The 15969-nt window shown below is 41.8% G+C and overlaps 1 protein-coding gene and 1 non-coding gene across 2 annotated transcripts in view; both read right to left on the bottom strand.

The window, feature by feature from the left end:
• EP400 (E1A binding protein p400) overlaps positions 1-10360 on the bottom strand; it is a 47843-nt gene extending 37483 nt beyond the window's left edge. The window contains 5 exon segments of the mRNA XM_039560845.1: positions 598-705; positions 1128-1218; positions 4832-4942; positions 7057-8409; positions 10254-10360. Coding sequence (XP_039416779.1) covers positions 598-705; positions 1128-1218; positions 4832-4942; positions 7057-8379 — 1633 coding nt within the window. The 5' untranslated portion in view covers positions 8380-8409; positions 10254-10360.
• Positions 10361-13814: 3454 nt separating this feature from the next.
• On the bottom strand, positions 13815-13953 carry LOC120410881. The gene has a single exon (XR_005603216.1). It is a non-coding gene; the product is annotated as a small nucleolar RNA SNORA49 (small nucleolar RNA).
• Positions 13954-15969: the final 2016 nt, after the last annotated feature.

The raw sequence follows: 15969 nt of genomic DNA, 5'->3' as shown, positions 1-15969 counted from the left end.
TTACTTTGCCACAAGACACCATCACTTGAAAATACCACATCACAATCACAAAATAAATCACCATTACAATAAACAACAAAGTAGCTCATGCACAGGACTGTAACTAAAATTTGGAGCACAGCAACTATAAAAGAGCATGTCATTATAGGTCTTCTAAATGTTGTATACTCAAAAAAAAGGACTGGTGAGCTAACGGAATTTAACCTAAAAAAACAGCATCAAGGCTAAATACTACTTGGTTCTTAACACATTCACTCTAACACGTACTCTAAAGCTTGGCATGACTAATGAATAAAAATTTGTCATGATGTTCCAATTAGGTGGTTTCCTTTTCATAAATCATTGGCTCAGTTCCAGAATTCTCAGATTGGCCATTTTGCATCAGCACCTGTGACGTATTTCCATGCCCACATGCACCTTTGGAGCCCGTCACTCAGCTCCTTAAACAAACCAGGCATTGCATACCAAGTATTAATTTACATGGAGAAGTGTGTGGTGGGACTAGGATCTTGGCAGGCCGGAAGCCCAAGTTTCTAGTCCCATCACCAACATCTCCTTGTTAAATTAATGTGCAACTGGCATGTGGTGACACAGTACCTTGTGCCGTTGGCATTAGCTGTTGAAGAGGAACTCCTGAAGCCACACCCGGGTGCTGAAAAACCATCCCATGACGGCCCACTTCAATTCGTGGTCTCTTAGACGAATCTGTGATATTCAAATTCCATTTATGGCATGGTATAATGGAATGGGTTCAATTTCACAAAGCAAACTACTACACATGATTCCAACATCAGCTCCAAAAGCTACGACTACTGTACATGTGTAGCATTTATGAAGAACATGTTCCAGGGGCAGAGTCCCTCTGACTTCAAGGTGGCCATCTCCAATCTTCTCAGCCAGAACAATCAACCTAACAATGTCTCCATGCCTGACAAATCCAGGCCTATCTACTGGGAGTGGAGTGCACTCTTCTCACAGCACCAGTCACAGTAGATAGTCCTAAGGATCTGGCGATTCCCAAGGTGAGGCAAAAATGTATTTCAACAGTTACAGAACAGTGGGCTCCAATCACTGTTTGGAAAGGAAAGAAAAGAGAACTGAAGTGGAATTGTGCCTGTGGAACATACCTGCTGGTGCAAGGGCCTGCTGCTGTCTCTTAAAAGCTTCAATCTCTATGGTGCTCACAGTCCCCGTCCCTGGAGTCCCTGTATGCGTTTGCTACAGGGAAAAGAAAACAAATCACAGAAGTTCAATCTGCAGATGGTCTAACACCAGGACAGAATTTACATAGGGATCTAAGGAGGCCAGCACAGAACGAGTCCTTCAGAACAGCTGTACAACAAAGGAAACAAGACTCATTCAATATCTGCTATGAAGTTTTAGTTGTCCACAATGCACAGATACTCTTCGTTGTGTTTAAATTTTACAGTGATGAAGTTGGTTATATATAATGCACACCTACATTTTGTTAAGAGATACCAAACTCAGGAAAATGGGATATGTAAAAAATAAACCTGCCCAGTATTTTTTGCTACTTTTTTTTTTAATTAATGGAAATTTTCATTAGTGTAGTACATCTGTGTGGAACATCATAACACACAAATTCATCCTCATCCTGAAAACAGTTTAAGCTTTTTTGAGTCTCCACCACTTTCACTCTCAGGATAGAGCTTTGTGAGAGTTACTGTTGAAATATTTCAGGAGAAAGCTGGGAAGATGGAATAAATAACCTCAGCCAAGTTACACAAGTTCCAGTTACAGGTTTCCAGAAGCTGGACTTGTACCTGTTTGCACAGCTGGCAAAATGAGTTTCATTAATAAACTCAGTGAGGAGAAACAATATTGCCATAAGGCTAAGGTGACATAAGAGCTCATCAGAAATTACTATCCATTGTGTCTGAGGATAAACAGCACACAAACTATGAATTAAGAAGCCTGGAAGAGCATTTTTGATACTGAGATGCAAAAGGAATCACTGGGCTCTGATTCAGCAAGTTGGAATTTAGCTTCAGTAAGATTACACAGCACATTCAAACTTTTATTTTTAAATCACTACATTTAATACTGGCAATGATGGCAAGAACATATCCCAGAAAATCCTTTCAGCATCAAACACAGGTGACAGTCTCATGTACAGGATTACTGAAGCAAACAAATTTGTGTACATGACAATTTTCATACTCTTTGGGCCTCAGCATACTGGCAAGTACTTATTAATGTCCATCAGTGTCTGTGCAAGTCCAATTCCTTTCACTGAGTTTCCAAGTCATTTTTAAATTCTCCTCAGTATTTGGCCATGTTGTATCAAATATTCTACTATGAAACTTAACATGAGAAAAATAAGGACTATCCCAAAAAAACGTCTTAAAAGATTCCATCAGAAAATACAAACACAGACTTTATGTAAGGCAGTCTCTGCATCCTAGGAAATGAATTCATTTAGCACTCTAGTTCTCAAAGTGTAATTTTCTGAAGGTGAGAGCCTTAAACGTGTTGAGGTACAGTATGGGTTTGCAAATGTGAAAAATTTTTAGGACAACATACAAAGACAATAATTTCCCATAAGAATCTTTTACTTTATTCACAGGTATTTTCTTTTCTGATTTTAACTGAAATTTTACCAATGTAAATTAAATCCATGGAGGTAAACACCAGCCTATATTGAGTTAAATCACAGCAGTGACATCCTGCATCTTCAGTGCTTCACTGCATGGTATTAATAATCACAGCCAACATCACCTACAATGACTGGGTTTCAAATGCTCCTTTTTGACCTGAATATATCTCATGCCCCTCAGACTCAATCAATAGCTATGAATTAATAACACTTAATCTCTTTGCTGCTCTGAGGGCATTTGTGGCCACTTCAGCAATACATCTACAGCTTTAAGATGTAAATTTGGGGTTTAAGAATCTCTGACTCATATTCATGGTTCACTGCCATTTCACACTCAATAGGGATTAAGTTTTCAAATATTTGTCTTCTCACGAGGCAGACATGCAGCGTATTTCAGGTCCAACAGCCAGTGTCTGGCAGAGCACCACAGACCTGGGCATTTACAGAATTTTCAAAATAAACCACAAGAACTGATTTTGTAAACGCTACTGAATTGACTAACAAATTCAGTTTATGTCCCATTTGCATCAGATGTTTCTGGGACATCAGTTTAAGAAAGTACATTCCTCAAACTCCACATTAAATGCCATTTATTTCACCTGCACTCTCCCTCTGGATGACTGCATACTCACAGTTTCAGGCTGTATCTCTACTTTAGGATTTTTGACTGACATTTTCTTAAGAACGTGCCTCCTAGCTGTCTGCATTATCACCGTGTAATTTAGGTCAGACTCTTCAGAGAGCAGACATGTTATGTCTTTATAAATTGCAGTCACATACCACTAATATTAGACTAAAACTGCCCCAACTTTAATTAAAATAATGTAGCTCTCCTGAGGTCATGATTATGCAGCATGCACACAATAATCACTCTGAGTGCTGCGTTTATGCACTGGGATTTGAATGGTGATGCTGATTGGGACACATTATTTCTCCATAAACAGTTGCAAAAAGCAAGACTGATGGAAAGAAACGCCACTTTCTGTTAGCAGTTTGTGCTAAAATGTCAGTGTCACACAGAGTTTTGTACATGTTTAGCATGAACCAATTTCTCTGAAAATGGTCTGAAATGGTACAACACCTTCAAAAGTATCATCACTGCTGCAGCTACAGCTTGATGATAACCCTAATCACTACAGTAAATAACCTGATAGAACATTAGCTATTTTAAACAGCTTAAATAAAGCCTGACTACCTAAGGAGACTTCCAAGACACGCCAGTACTGGCCATAAGGAAGAACTCTCAGTGCAATCCCCTTCACTACACAACTCCTTTGTACAGTATCACAGGGAACATCCCATTTGTTACACGCAGGAACACAACCCAGCTTGTATTTCATTTAACTTCCCATTTCCAAAGCTAGATGAAGGCAGCACAGACTGTACAGCTGCTGTGGTACAGCAGAGTAATTCACAACACCTGCTGAGCATGTCATTGAGCTAAAAGGTAAATATTTTAGTTGCAGATGGAATTAGGGTGTATTACTTCTCAAGGCATGTATGCGGTGATGTCAGAGTTGAAGGCAGCTGCATAAAACCACACTGAACCAAAAAGTTGCATTATCACTGATACACAAAAATTTTAACTGATGATCACATTTATTTCTTGACTTTCTTCAGCATTCCTCATGAAAAAAGAAAAAAACTGTTAAAAAGGACCTTTATAATAAAAATAAGCACTTCTGTTTCTTCTTCCCAACATTTACAGCAGAGCTAATGGAAAGCAGTCAATTATTTAAAACAAATTCTGTCAGAGGATTAGTAGTGTTGTTTAACACATTTCAGGGAAGGCAAATCCAAAACCTTCTGTAGCCACATTTAAAACCTTTAATACATAAGGGGAAAAAAAAAAAAAAGAAAAGAATTTTAGAAGAAATCCACAATTACAATGCCACAGACAAAGAATCCATATTATCACTACGCAGAATGCACAAATGAACCAAATGCATTAGGGATACAAAAGACAAACAAACCAAAGTGAAAACATTCAAGCTGAAAGTTAATGCAATAAGCCAGCAACCTGGAGACAAAGCTTTAACTTCCTCAAGGCTTCAGTTATACTGATGCATTTGAAGACTGCAAAGGTTTTTTGGTTTTGTTTAGATGATAAGGGATGGGCTTTTGGGAAAATTCTAATTCATCTAAGAAATATCAAATCTGAATGAAGAAAAAAAATCTGGGATGAAACTACATTTTAGAACCATTGAAAAGTACCTGAAATGGTTGCTGCTGGGATGAAAAAGCAGCAGAAACATTTGGAGGAAGCTGGGTTGCTATAGCGACAGGAGTACCAGTCTGCCCATCCTTTCCTGTCACAACCTTTACCTGAGAGAAATATTTTGGGAAAAAAAAAAGAAGGGAGAATCATTTTCTTTTTAAAAGTTTTTCCTTTTTTTTAACTGTTCAACACACTCCTTTGGTACTGATGGCACCTCACTGAAGAGGGGATAATAACTAAACCACCATCAGTGCAGCTTGCTTCGAGCACAGCCCATTTTTAGAGTTCTGTCTTACTTTTTATAGCAGAACAGAGCACAGCCTTGACTGTTTATTGTGACTTCTCATCACTGGAAATGTTTTCTTAAATCCAGTTAACACAAAAGTGTGTTTTAAATTTAATGATTGCTGCTGCTAACGGACAACAAATTAGCATGACAGACAGTTTGAACGTAAGAGAGCTTCAACATTTACTTAAGCAATGAGCACAGCCACCATTCACTCTCCCCTTGAATTCCCAAAGAGATCAACCTTCCAGGCAAGAGATGAAGCATGTTGCTTTAGCAGAAAGTGATAAAGAGGGGGAGGGGGAAATAAAACAGAAGACGACAAAAAAATACAAAGAACATACTCAAAAGATGTCTTAATCTTTCAGAAGAATTCATCACTTGAAAACACATTAAGGCTTTTGCTGTTGCACTCTGCAAAATTCTCCAGCAGTTACAGGGACAAGCAGCTTCCACAAACAAAAGAGGATCCACCACGAGAAGGCAGCGAAGTACAGCAAATTCTCAACCCGAAACACAGAGGGGTAGAGCCTCAACTCATTTAAAGTGTAGCAGCACCACTGACTTCAATGAACCTGTACAATTTACACCCACTAAAGATCCCTCCAAGTGTGCAGATGGTAGTTACAAATACCTGGTTATTTCAGCTGACAAACACGCAACCCAACAAGAACACCTAAACAATTTGACAAAACACAAACTAGGTGAAACAAAAATACTGAATATCCATTGTCAATAAATTACAGTAACAGGCTAGCTTTTATGTTACTATATAAAGAAATTATTCCTTCAAAATTGTCAATAACTGTCACAAGCAGAAATAAATCTTTCCTAACTAAGAAGTTTAGACAACAAAGCAATGAATAAAATAAACTTCAGCCATTATTGCGTTAAAATTTCCCACAAATTCCAACTGAATTGGGGTTTAAGATGATTGCTAGTGATTCATACCTAAGAGTCATCAAATTTCACCGAAGGCACTCATTTCCAAAAGATATTCAAAGCAACACAAGGTTCTTTACATAGTATTGGTTCTTCTACAAACTGGCAACTACATATCCATAGATATTTTCACAAATTTTAGAGGATATTTATGAGTGCCAAGTGGTGCAGGGGCTGAAGTTCTATCTACCCTGCTGCAACCACTTGCCATGTTGGCTTGTGGGCAGGCTCTGCACCAGGCCAGTGCTCCAGCACCCACAGATGGGTACAAATGTGCAGGAAAAGCTGCACAGCACCTGTTTGTGGCAAGCTTCTTTCAAGTTCTTTGCCATTAATAAACAGTGAATTCAAGCTAGTTAGTAATTTAAACCTTTGCATAAGGAACAAAGTGAACTTGTCAATGTCCAGTCTGTTAAGTGCTGGCTGTTAATCCTTTAGACAGCAACGCATACACAGAGCTCCAGGGCAGCCTAAGTAACCTAAAGCGTGTCTGTGGACCTTTACACATGCTCTCTCTCACTAATTAGACTAATTCACACCTTCTGTTGGCTGCAGCAACACTGAACTTCAGTAACATCTATGGTTAGAAGTCAAATGAGTCAGGCTAACCTCTTGTAATGCTTTTGCTCATTCTTTTTTGTTTGTCCAAGTCTAGTTAAGTGAAATTGAAACTATAATTCCTAGTTATAACCATTCCAAGAGCTTAAAACCATTTCCACACTAATACCATCTTTGTGTGCAACTAGGACAGTGAAAGCTCCTTTCACTTCTTATTCTTTTATTTTAAATCCCTAAGTCTAACAGCACACTCAAACTGACCCATCAAATCACACTACCCAGCAGAAGTTCATTCTCTCAGGCCAACTATTTTATGCAAAACTGCCATACTTCATCAAGAAGAAATTATTTTTCATGTGCTATCACATTTTTTAATACTCCACAATCCCAGTGCTACAACTTCATCTACGATTTTATTCCAAAAAAGTTTCTTACCTCATCATTGATGACCTCAGATTGCTCTTCCTCTTCTTCCTCCTCCAGATCCAAGTCATTTTGCCTCAGGTATGCTTGCAGAGGAACACAATGTTTCTTCTTAAAAGCTAAAAAGTCCATCATATTCCCTTGAAGATGTTGCAGGAAAAACAGTTCAATCAAACATTCTTTAAAAGTTTCCTTAAGAATTTCCATCTGCTTGTGGTGATGATCCAAACAGAGTTTTCTCATTTGAGCAGTTTCTTGGTTGGCAGGAGGAATCTCCTCCAACTTTTTAGGTTGTTTTTTCACTGCTGTGTTAGCTGTAGGAGTGAGAGGAAGACTCGACAGCCCCTGTGGCACAGTGGCCCGTGAAGGACTTGTGGGAGGAGGAGGTGATGTCATTCCAAACGCACTCGGTCCTCCAACTCCTGCTATCAATCCACCAGAAGTCCTGTCAAATCCAATGGGTCTACTCAGCTGCTGCCCTTGAAGCACTTGCTGCTGCTGTTGCATAAGTTGCCCCTGGATAATATTGCTGATTTGGGGTGGCAAGCTCGTTGTTGTGATGTGGCCCGGGCTAGTCAAAGATTGCATATTTGCCCCGCTGGCCACGGGGCTCTGAGGCCCGAGGTGGTGGATGGTGCCCCCAGACTGCGAGTGAGGCTGCGAAAGCCTGCGCTCCCTCACCGTGGCAGGCGTCCCAGACGATGGAAGCTGCACTTGTGCAGCAGCTCCTTGAGCAATTTGTGCAATTCCCGGTCCTTCCTGGTACACAAAGTGCCCGCCGTTGGAAGGACTCAGGCTGATCTGTCTCACGAGCACGCTCGCATCCACAAATCCTCTGGTCGGGCTCTGGCTGCACATCCCCAGGCCAGGCCCGGGAGTGCCTGCCCGGACGTTGGGCAGCGTCTGCACCGGCACCGGGTTAGGCTGGGTGGGGCTCTGGGACTGCACTTGCTGAGGCAGTGGAGAAGTGACTTGGATGTACGAGGGGGATCCATGCTCAAAGCGCCTCTGCTGGGGGCTGAACTGAAAGCTCGGAGACGTCGGGTTTGGAAGTGGCAGTGGGGTGAGCGTTATCTGCTGGTTGCCCGAGGCCACCGGGCCCACGTTCTGCAGGGTGATGTTCACATTCTGCCCGGCCACCGGGCTCCGGCTCATGATAAACTGCTGGATTTGGTAACTGGGGGACTGCGGCGCAGAGGGACTTGCAGAAGGTGCAAAAGAGGCTGCGGGGGACTGGGGTAAATTTGCCTGTTGTTCTTCTCCCTCGCTGCCTGTGAAGGACCTGGATCTCTGGAGCTGGCGCTGGGCATTCTGAGGACCATTGCCATGGTGCATTCTCACTGATCTAAGGTTTTACAGTATGCTCTAAAGAAATACATAAAAACAGAAATTCAGGGAAGGTAAAAACTCTTCTGCAACTGAAACTATTTAGTTACAACTAGAAAGATTACCTTATTGTAAGAACTCTGTTATCCTGGTTTTACAGTTACTTAAAATGATTCAAATTATCCAAAACCCTCAGCACAACAAAGGCTCACTTAAACCCTCATAAATTTCTCTAGTTAATAACACTACTGAATAGTTTTATAAATGCTATGCTCCCCTTAGCTAGGTAGAATGACTTCAAAGAATAAAAAAATCCAAACAGGACTTTTTCCCTTGCCGTAGAACTTCAAGAAATGACAGTCTCCAGTATAAAAGACATCTACTCTTTTTTTTGGGTTCATTATTCCCAGCACTTTGGTGTCTTTAACTCTTAATACAAAGTTCTTGTAAACATAAGAGCTTAAAACATATAGTCCATTGTTTCAGCAGTAACCAAAAACATGAATATGGACAGACTATTCAACTTTATTGTTCTAGCTACTGAAGGCCAAATCATCTAAATGTATGTAAAACTACTGTACTTGATGCTTAACTTTCCCTTCTCCTTCCTTCAGAACACATAAAGAGATGAAAATTAACTAAATCTGCATTTTATTTAAAACGCTGTTTATTGAGTCAAGCTACCCAGAAATCCAAAAACGTTCTGGTTTTGTATTTCAATCACAGACAAACAAAAATTCCAATGACATGCACTGACAGGTAGATTCAGGGCTGGGATTCACACAGAAACAGCAGCAAGAGAAAACGAAACCTGATGGGGTTTTGCTCCTTCCAAAATCTCTCCTATTTTGAAAACAACACTTTCATTTTTAGCATTTCAGGCCAAACATACACAAACATGCTGCCACTCCTTTGCGTTCCTAACTCCAAGTTGGTCGCAAGTGGCAACAGGCAGCAGCACACCGGCACGGCAGCACTACTGGGAAGCTCGGGATGCAGCGGGTGCTGCCGGCTCTCCCGCTCCTCCGTTGCCCAGGCAGGGAACACATCACAACCCTCCGCTGCCCTGTCCTGCGCTATCTGCAGCAATCCGCCCAAGCCCTGGGGATGGAGATTTTCCCTTCCTTGCACCGGGAAAGAGGCGACTGTCCGGGAAGGTGGAGCAAAGCAGCGCTGTCACACACGTGCCAGCAACGACAGGGGGCCGAAAGCCCGGGAGCTGCCGTGCCGGGGGTCCTGGGAGCGTAGCCGGCACAGCGGCCCCGCCGGGCCGGTTCCGCCTCTCCTGCCCTGGGGCTCATCCCGGCAGGGCTCGCCTCTCCCACTGCCGGGAGCTCAAACCTAAGCGAGCTCCCTGAGCAGAGCGGGAAGGGGAAAAAACTGCACTCCTTACAGGCCCCTTTTCCAAAAGATTTAACAATACTGCAATTCTTCGAGGTATTGTGGTTATTTCACAGCGCCGATACCAAATAATTAAGATTCAAACGATACCACCAGCAACAAGGTCTTATTATTTTAATTACTCGCACCTCACTAACACTTACGGCTCCAGTGAAAACACTTAATTAATTACAGGCCGATAAGGGAGGTCCCGAAGCAGGGATCGCCTTTTGTGTGCGAGCAGGGCGGTGGGCCCGCCCGGGCCAGGGGCGAACCCCTGCCTCTCCGCCGCCGCTCCGCGAGGACTCCCCCCGCCCGGGGCTCCCCCCGTCGGGGCCGCGCTCCCCCGGCCCGGCCCTGCCCGTCCCGCGTCCCCCGCCTCGCGCCGGGCGGGCCCTTCCCTCCGCGGCCGCCCCCGGTGCGGCGGCGGGGCTGCCGGGGGCCGCGCGGGGCGGAGCGGGGCGCGCAGCCCGGCCCGGGCGGGCCCCGCGGGCCGCACTTACCGCGGGCGCCGCGGGTTCCATTCGCTGCGGGCAGGAAGCGCGGGCGGGGGCGCCGCTACCAGCGCCGGCAGGAGACAAACCGCGTCCCGCCGCGCCTGCGCCAACACCCACCGGCCGCGCCGCGCCTGCGCCAGCGCCGCGCCTGCGCGCAGCGGGGAGGCTGCCCGCGGGTCCTGTCGCGATAGGAACGGGTGCTAAGTTATATTTGTTGTAGTGAGGCAAGGGAGGGCAAGGACCGAGTGAAGGGTAGTTTATGTCCGCGCAGGGAGCGGGGCTGACGCTTCTCTTCAAGACACGGGGTAAAAATCCACACTTGCAGCTCGCGGGGCTTGTACTCCTCAGGACAGGAGAGACTGGGAGCGCCTGGAGCGGGGCCAGCCGAGGGAAACAAAGGTGATGAAGGGGCTGGAGCATCTCTCTTACGGGGAAAGGCTGAAGGAGCTGGGGCTATTCTGCCTCGATAAGAGGCAGCTGAGAGGGGACCATGGGGTCTGTCAGTGCCTGCAGGGAGGCTCAGAGCACGGACATCTTAAAGCTTTTCTTTACATCAGCACGAGCACGGATCTGATTCTTGGATAGTAAACACACTTTTACCTTAAGGCTAAAGGTCATCACAGAGCCTTTGACAAGAGAAAGGCCCCCACGAAATATATTCACGCTTAAGAGAAAAAAAAATTCACCAATCAGGCCACCAAAGTGATTTACTATTAAATCTGGGAAAAATTATTGACAGTAGAATTAAACCTACAGAAACCTATTTGAGGAACTTCTTTTTCTAGTAGTCATTGTCATCAACTCAAAGTGATTCATATAGATTTGAGTATGCTCAGAATTCTGGTCTTTAGCATAGGCTTGTCTAACACGAAGAGGATGACCACCTGTGTTCTGGAATAAATACAAAGTGAAGGCTTAGGTACCAAAAATACATAATCAAAAATGCCCTGTCTCAAAATTCATAGTTATCAATAGTCTTGACTGAAGATAATTCATATCCTGCCATTTAAAATAAACAGCTCCCCTCCCTTACTTTTAACATTCTGGTAGTGCAAAATGATACATCCAAGGTAATATCGTCATAACATTGGGGAAATTTATATTCCTAAGCGTATGGAAATGTAATAAATAAAAGCTATATTAGTCATACTGTCAGGAAAAGGTATTTACTAACATTTGCTTGTATAGCAAGCTATTCAAAATTCTAAAATATGGTTATGTTTCTGCTTAGAAACACTCGTGTAGTACTGTAAAGCAATGAGGAATTTAAAAAATTAATAAATAAAAGACGCCAGAAGCCCCCAAGTCCTCACAATGCAAGCATGTTTCAACTTCAACTCATCTTTCCCTCCGGACCTGCAATGGTTTTTATGTAACGATTTTGCTTTGGAGAGTGATAAACATAGTTACAAGAGTTAACCACATCTCTGACATGATCCAAGACCTTTAAGAAAAAAATGCAAATACCTGGCAAAGCACAGGACTGTGAAACAGTTTTACAACACAAGATACAATTTGGTTCAAAGCACTTCACAACCCTCAAGAGAGCATTTGGTAACTTAAATGTTTCAGAACAAGAACAGATCTATCGACAAGCTCAAATTACCTGCCATGAGTGTTTCAGTATTTAAATTTGCACAGAACTGTTTGATGTAAATGGATCGGAAACAAGGTACTTTACAGAAGCCACTTGATGTACAGGAAAGTAAATACCAAATTTTTCTAAAGGTTTACATAAAAACAGAGAAATCCCCATACCTGGTCCACCAAGCTGGCCAGCTGTTCTGACTGAGTAGGAGCCATGGTGTTTCCTGTGTCATACAACTCTCAATCTACAGCATTTCTTAGCTCAGACAGTCTCTCTTACAGAATCCTCTTTTCCATATGCAAAGCAAAGAACCTTATGGAAACATGTTTTGAAGTATTCAATAAGATAAGACATACGTCAAAAAAATTTTAGTCATCCTAAAATCAAGTTTAGAAAAGTCAGATTGCAGATGTATTTGACAGCTTTTGCTGCAGGAGATGTTGCTTCTGAATGATTAAAACAATATCATTAAAGGGTAACTTTATCATTGGAACAAGCAAAGTTTTATTACTAGATATTGTTACCTTCTGATTTTCTATATGAGCTGACAGTTCAGGATTTCTACTGAATTTAACTGTGAACATATATCACTGGTTCCCAAACAAGCCTAGAAACAAATACACCACTACTTGTTCAAAATTCTGACTCAGATCAAGTAAAACACTTATTTTTTATGTATCATTAAATAACAACTGCTCACATTCTTAATGTTACAGTACCTGAGACAAAAAGTCTGTGGAACAATCGCCTCAGTGAGCAGCCAGTTCTTGAATCAGATGTTCAATATTCTTTTTCAACAGCCTCTCTTCAACAGAATTACCACTTACAAGCCTGCAAGACAAAGAAACCCATTACATTCCTTCTGCTCTCAGGACATCCTTCCAAGAAAAGAAACAGTCACTCAGGAGAAGCTTTCAAGTACATCTTAGAACTACACAAACAGCATCTCATCACTGGTGGATCTGAAATCCAGTGATAATCAAGAATGACATTTCTTGTTTACCAAGAGCTGAAAACACCCACGTTTATTTTGGCTGTCCTAACACAGAAGTCCAGATGGTTTCTTAGATGGAAGTGGGAGGGAAAGACACGAACAGAAGAGGCAGTGTGGAAAGGACATGATTTTCATTTTCCCTCTAGTCTGAAGGGAAGAAATATTATATAATCTTTGAAGGGATCTTAAAAGACCAAGGTGCTTAAACTAGAAGGATGACCTCAACCCAAAATCCTAGTTTCACCCCAAACCATCTTCTCTCTATTTTTGATTTTAATACACCAGTAACTATTTCTTAGCATGAAAGTCACCTGTATATGTGGGTATCTCTGCCTGTTGCAATTTTGTCACACCATCCCTTAGTCTTTGTGTCCATCAGCAGATCTAAATCAATGTCACAGAAGACAACAATAATCACATCTGTGTGACTGACACCTGTGGAAGGAGTGTGGGAAGAAAGGACAGCACAGAAGACTCACTTGCCTTGGTTGAAGTTTTTAATGAATTCCTAAAATGGGGAAACAAGCAACTTAGGTACAAATTCACATTAATAAAGGATACATCTCTAAATAAACTTTTTCTTAACAGAGTGAGAAGGTTGGAAAAATTGCTTTCTTGTTACTTCCCCAACCTACATTAAGCATGCAAACATTTTAAGTTATCTGACTGCCCACATTACAGATCTACACAATTCATAATTAATCTGTCTACAATTAAAGCTATTAATTTATGGAGCAGTCAGCTAGATAAAAATCTAGAGATCTATTACAGTAATCACATCATGTCCTATGACTAAGCACACCTGAGTTGTTATTCCTGTAGCGCTCCATCATTTTTCTTGTCTGTTGTCTAATCAAATTCCTTCTGTTGTGCTGCCTTGTGTTGCTTTAAGGCAAAGTATTCTTTTGTGTTTTATACTGCATCTGACAGAAAGCATAACAATGCAATTTGGAGCAAAAAGTAAGAAAAACTTAACTATATTGTCAATGTTTGCTCAAATTGTAGGCCCCAGAGGATACAGAGAATCTTACTGGGGAGGGAAAGGAGCATACTTTCAATTTATCCTCAGGCAATGCCAGGGCACTCTATGAAAAACAGAAGCCCCTGGAGTAAGGCTGAGGAACTGCCAAGATAAAAACACCAACCACACTTAAAGTACTAACAATGTAAATAGCTACAGATAATGAAAGCAAAAACAATTAATCAAATGGCTATTGTGAAATAAAACATCTGCATTTGAAGCACAAATTGCTCATAAATGCAGGATAACTAGTGGCATACTCCTTGGAAACACCCTAGATGCCTCATCAAATAGTAATATGACCGACATATTTCATATATAATTACATATTTGTGCTGCAGCTACATACATAATTTGCTTTAATAAGTAAAGAAATTATGCAAATGAATCTTGCAAATGTATTAGACTTTCCTTTAGCATTTTCCCTCCCACTATGAGCATCTCTTCACTCCTAGCTTGAGTAAGAGATCCTCTTACCAGATAATGCCAGCTGTGAGCACCACTCACTAACTCTCACTCACATGAGGAGATGGAAGTTCAGGAAAAGCTCCAGGATGTCGAGCATTGCAATCACCTGTGTCAAAATCAGTACCTGCTCTCCCTCCACTTTCAGCTTCCAAAGTAGGCCAGCCAGAGTTTCCAGCTTGCCTAGTTAAAAAAGGAGAACCTGAAGGTTCTGCAGGTCACACTCACAATTAGAGAAAGCCCCTGCACACAGGTGTAACCAGTGGTGGGTGTTTAATACCTGAGTCATGCTGCACCATCTCTGTTCCTTGAGACTGAACTGCAAGAGTTTCATTCCATGGGTACATGTGTAAGGAGGATTTTCTCCATGCAAACATAGAGGAGCAACAGCTACAGCTGGAAACACACACAGATCTCTGCAAAACAAATCAAAACTTCATTATACTAAGTTTTAACTGCTTGGGCTATTAACTATTCAAAACCAGTAATATTTGCAAAGCAGCACAAAGCACCTGGCTAAATGTAATAGAAAGTAAATCAGGACATGAAGTTTTATGTTGACATCAAGTAAATGCAAAAACACTGAAGAGGAAATTGCCACTATCCCTAAAGTTACCAAGATAAGCTTACTACACTTCGTACGTTTTTTGTCAGTATTGACACAACAAATACAAGATATGTCAAAATAAAGTAGAATTGTTACATAACTAATAACAGTTGCCATGGAACTACTGAGAGTTTCAGATCCTAGAATGATCCAAAATTATACATCTGAGATGCAAATAGGTTCAGCATAAAGGAATGTAGCCTGCAAAAAGGTTAAAACAAAACAGCTTATCTAGCATTTAGCATTTTACAGTTGTTCACTTAAATACCCTGTTAGGAGGGTACCACACACCCATCAAATCCATGCAAAGACTGCACATGGATTTGTCTCAATTACCTGGTCATAACATCCTTCAGGGCAATCTGTTGCTGCTTCAGTGTCAAAATGAGCTCCTGCAATGGATCCTTAGAACCTCTGAAGTGCTGGAACATGGAAGGCAATTTGCAAAGCCAGTCCAGCACCACTTGTTAATCCTGGCAGAACAATGCTGAGAGATTTTTCTTTCACTGATCCAAGAGCAAGTTTCCAACAGGTCTCTGCCATACAGGGGGGTTCTGGAACAACGACGCTCATTCCAGAAGTATAGTTTGTCCAGGTGTTCCTTTAGCTGTCTTTTTTTCTTCTGGGATATCCTTTAAATTCAAAATTCTTTTCTGAATCTATTGTGACCAGATAAAGCTTATGCAAAAAACAAAGTTGAAAATAAGGATAATTTAATTCATGCAAGAATTCTATGAATGACTATGAAAAGAGAAGAGAGCAGGAGAAAAGCTGACACTTGTGATACAAGGACAAATGTTAGCTTTGGTATTGTGATGAAAAATAAATCTGCTTTCCTACTCTATGCCTACTGGCAAAAATATTATTTTTAGTGAGTAATCTGAGCTGAAAGAGGTACCCAGCTGAAGAGCATATGGCAGGAGGGATTCTGCTTCTCTCAACATGCAGAAGAAACACGCTATACTGTAAAATTCAAGTACACCAAATGCTCTGATGCTCCAGTCATCTCTGAAGGATTACATGGAAGGGGCATAACAGAACTCCCAT

This window comes from Corvus cornix, chromosome 15 (genome assembly GCF_000738735.6).
Source record: "Corvus cornix cornix isolate S_Up_H32 chromosome 15, ASM73873v5, whole genome shotgun sequence".
Classification (NCBI taxonomy): domain Eukaryota; kingdom Metazoa; phylum Chordata; class Aves; order Passeriformes; family Corvidae; genus Corvus; species Corvus cornix.
The sequence above is the reverse complement of the archived record's forward strand: the minus strand, read 5'-3'. Positions and strand labels throughout refer to the sequence as shown.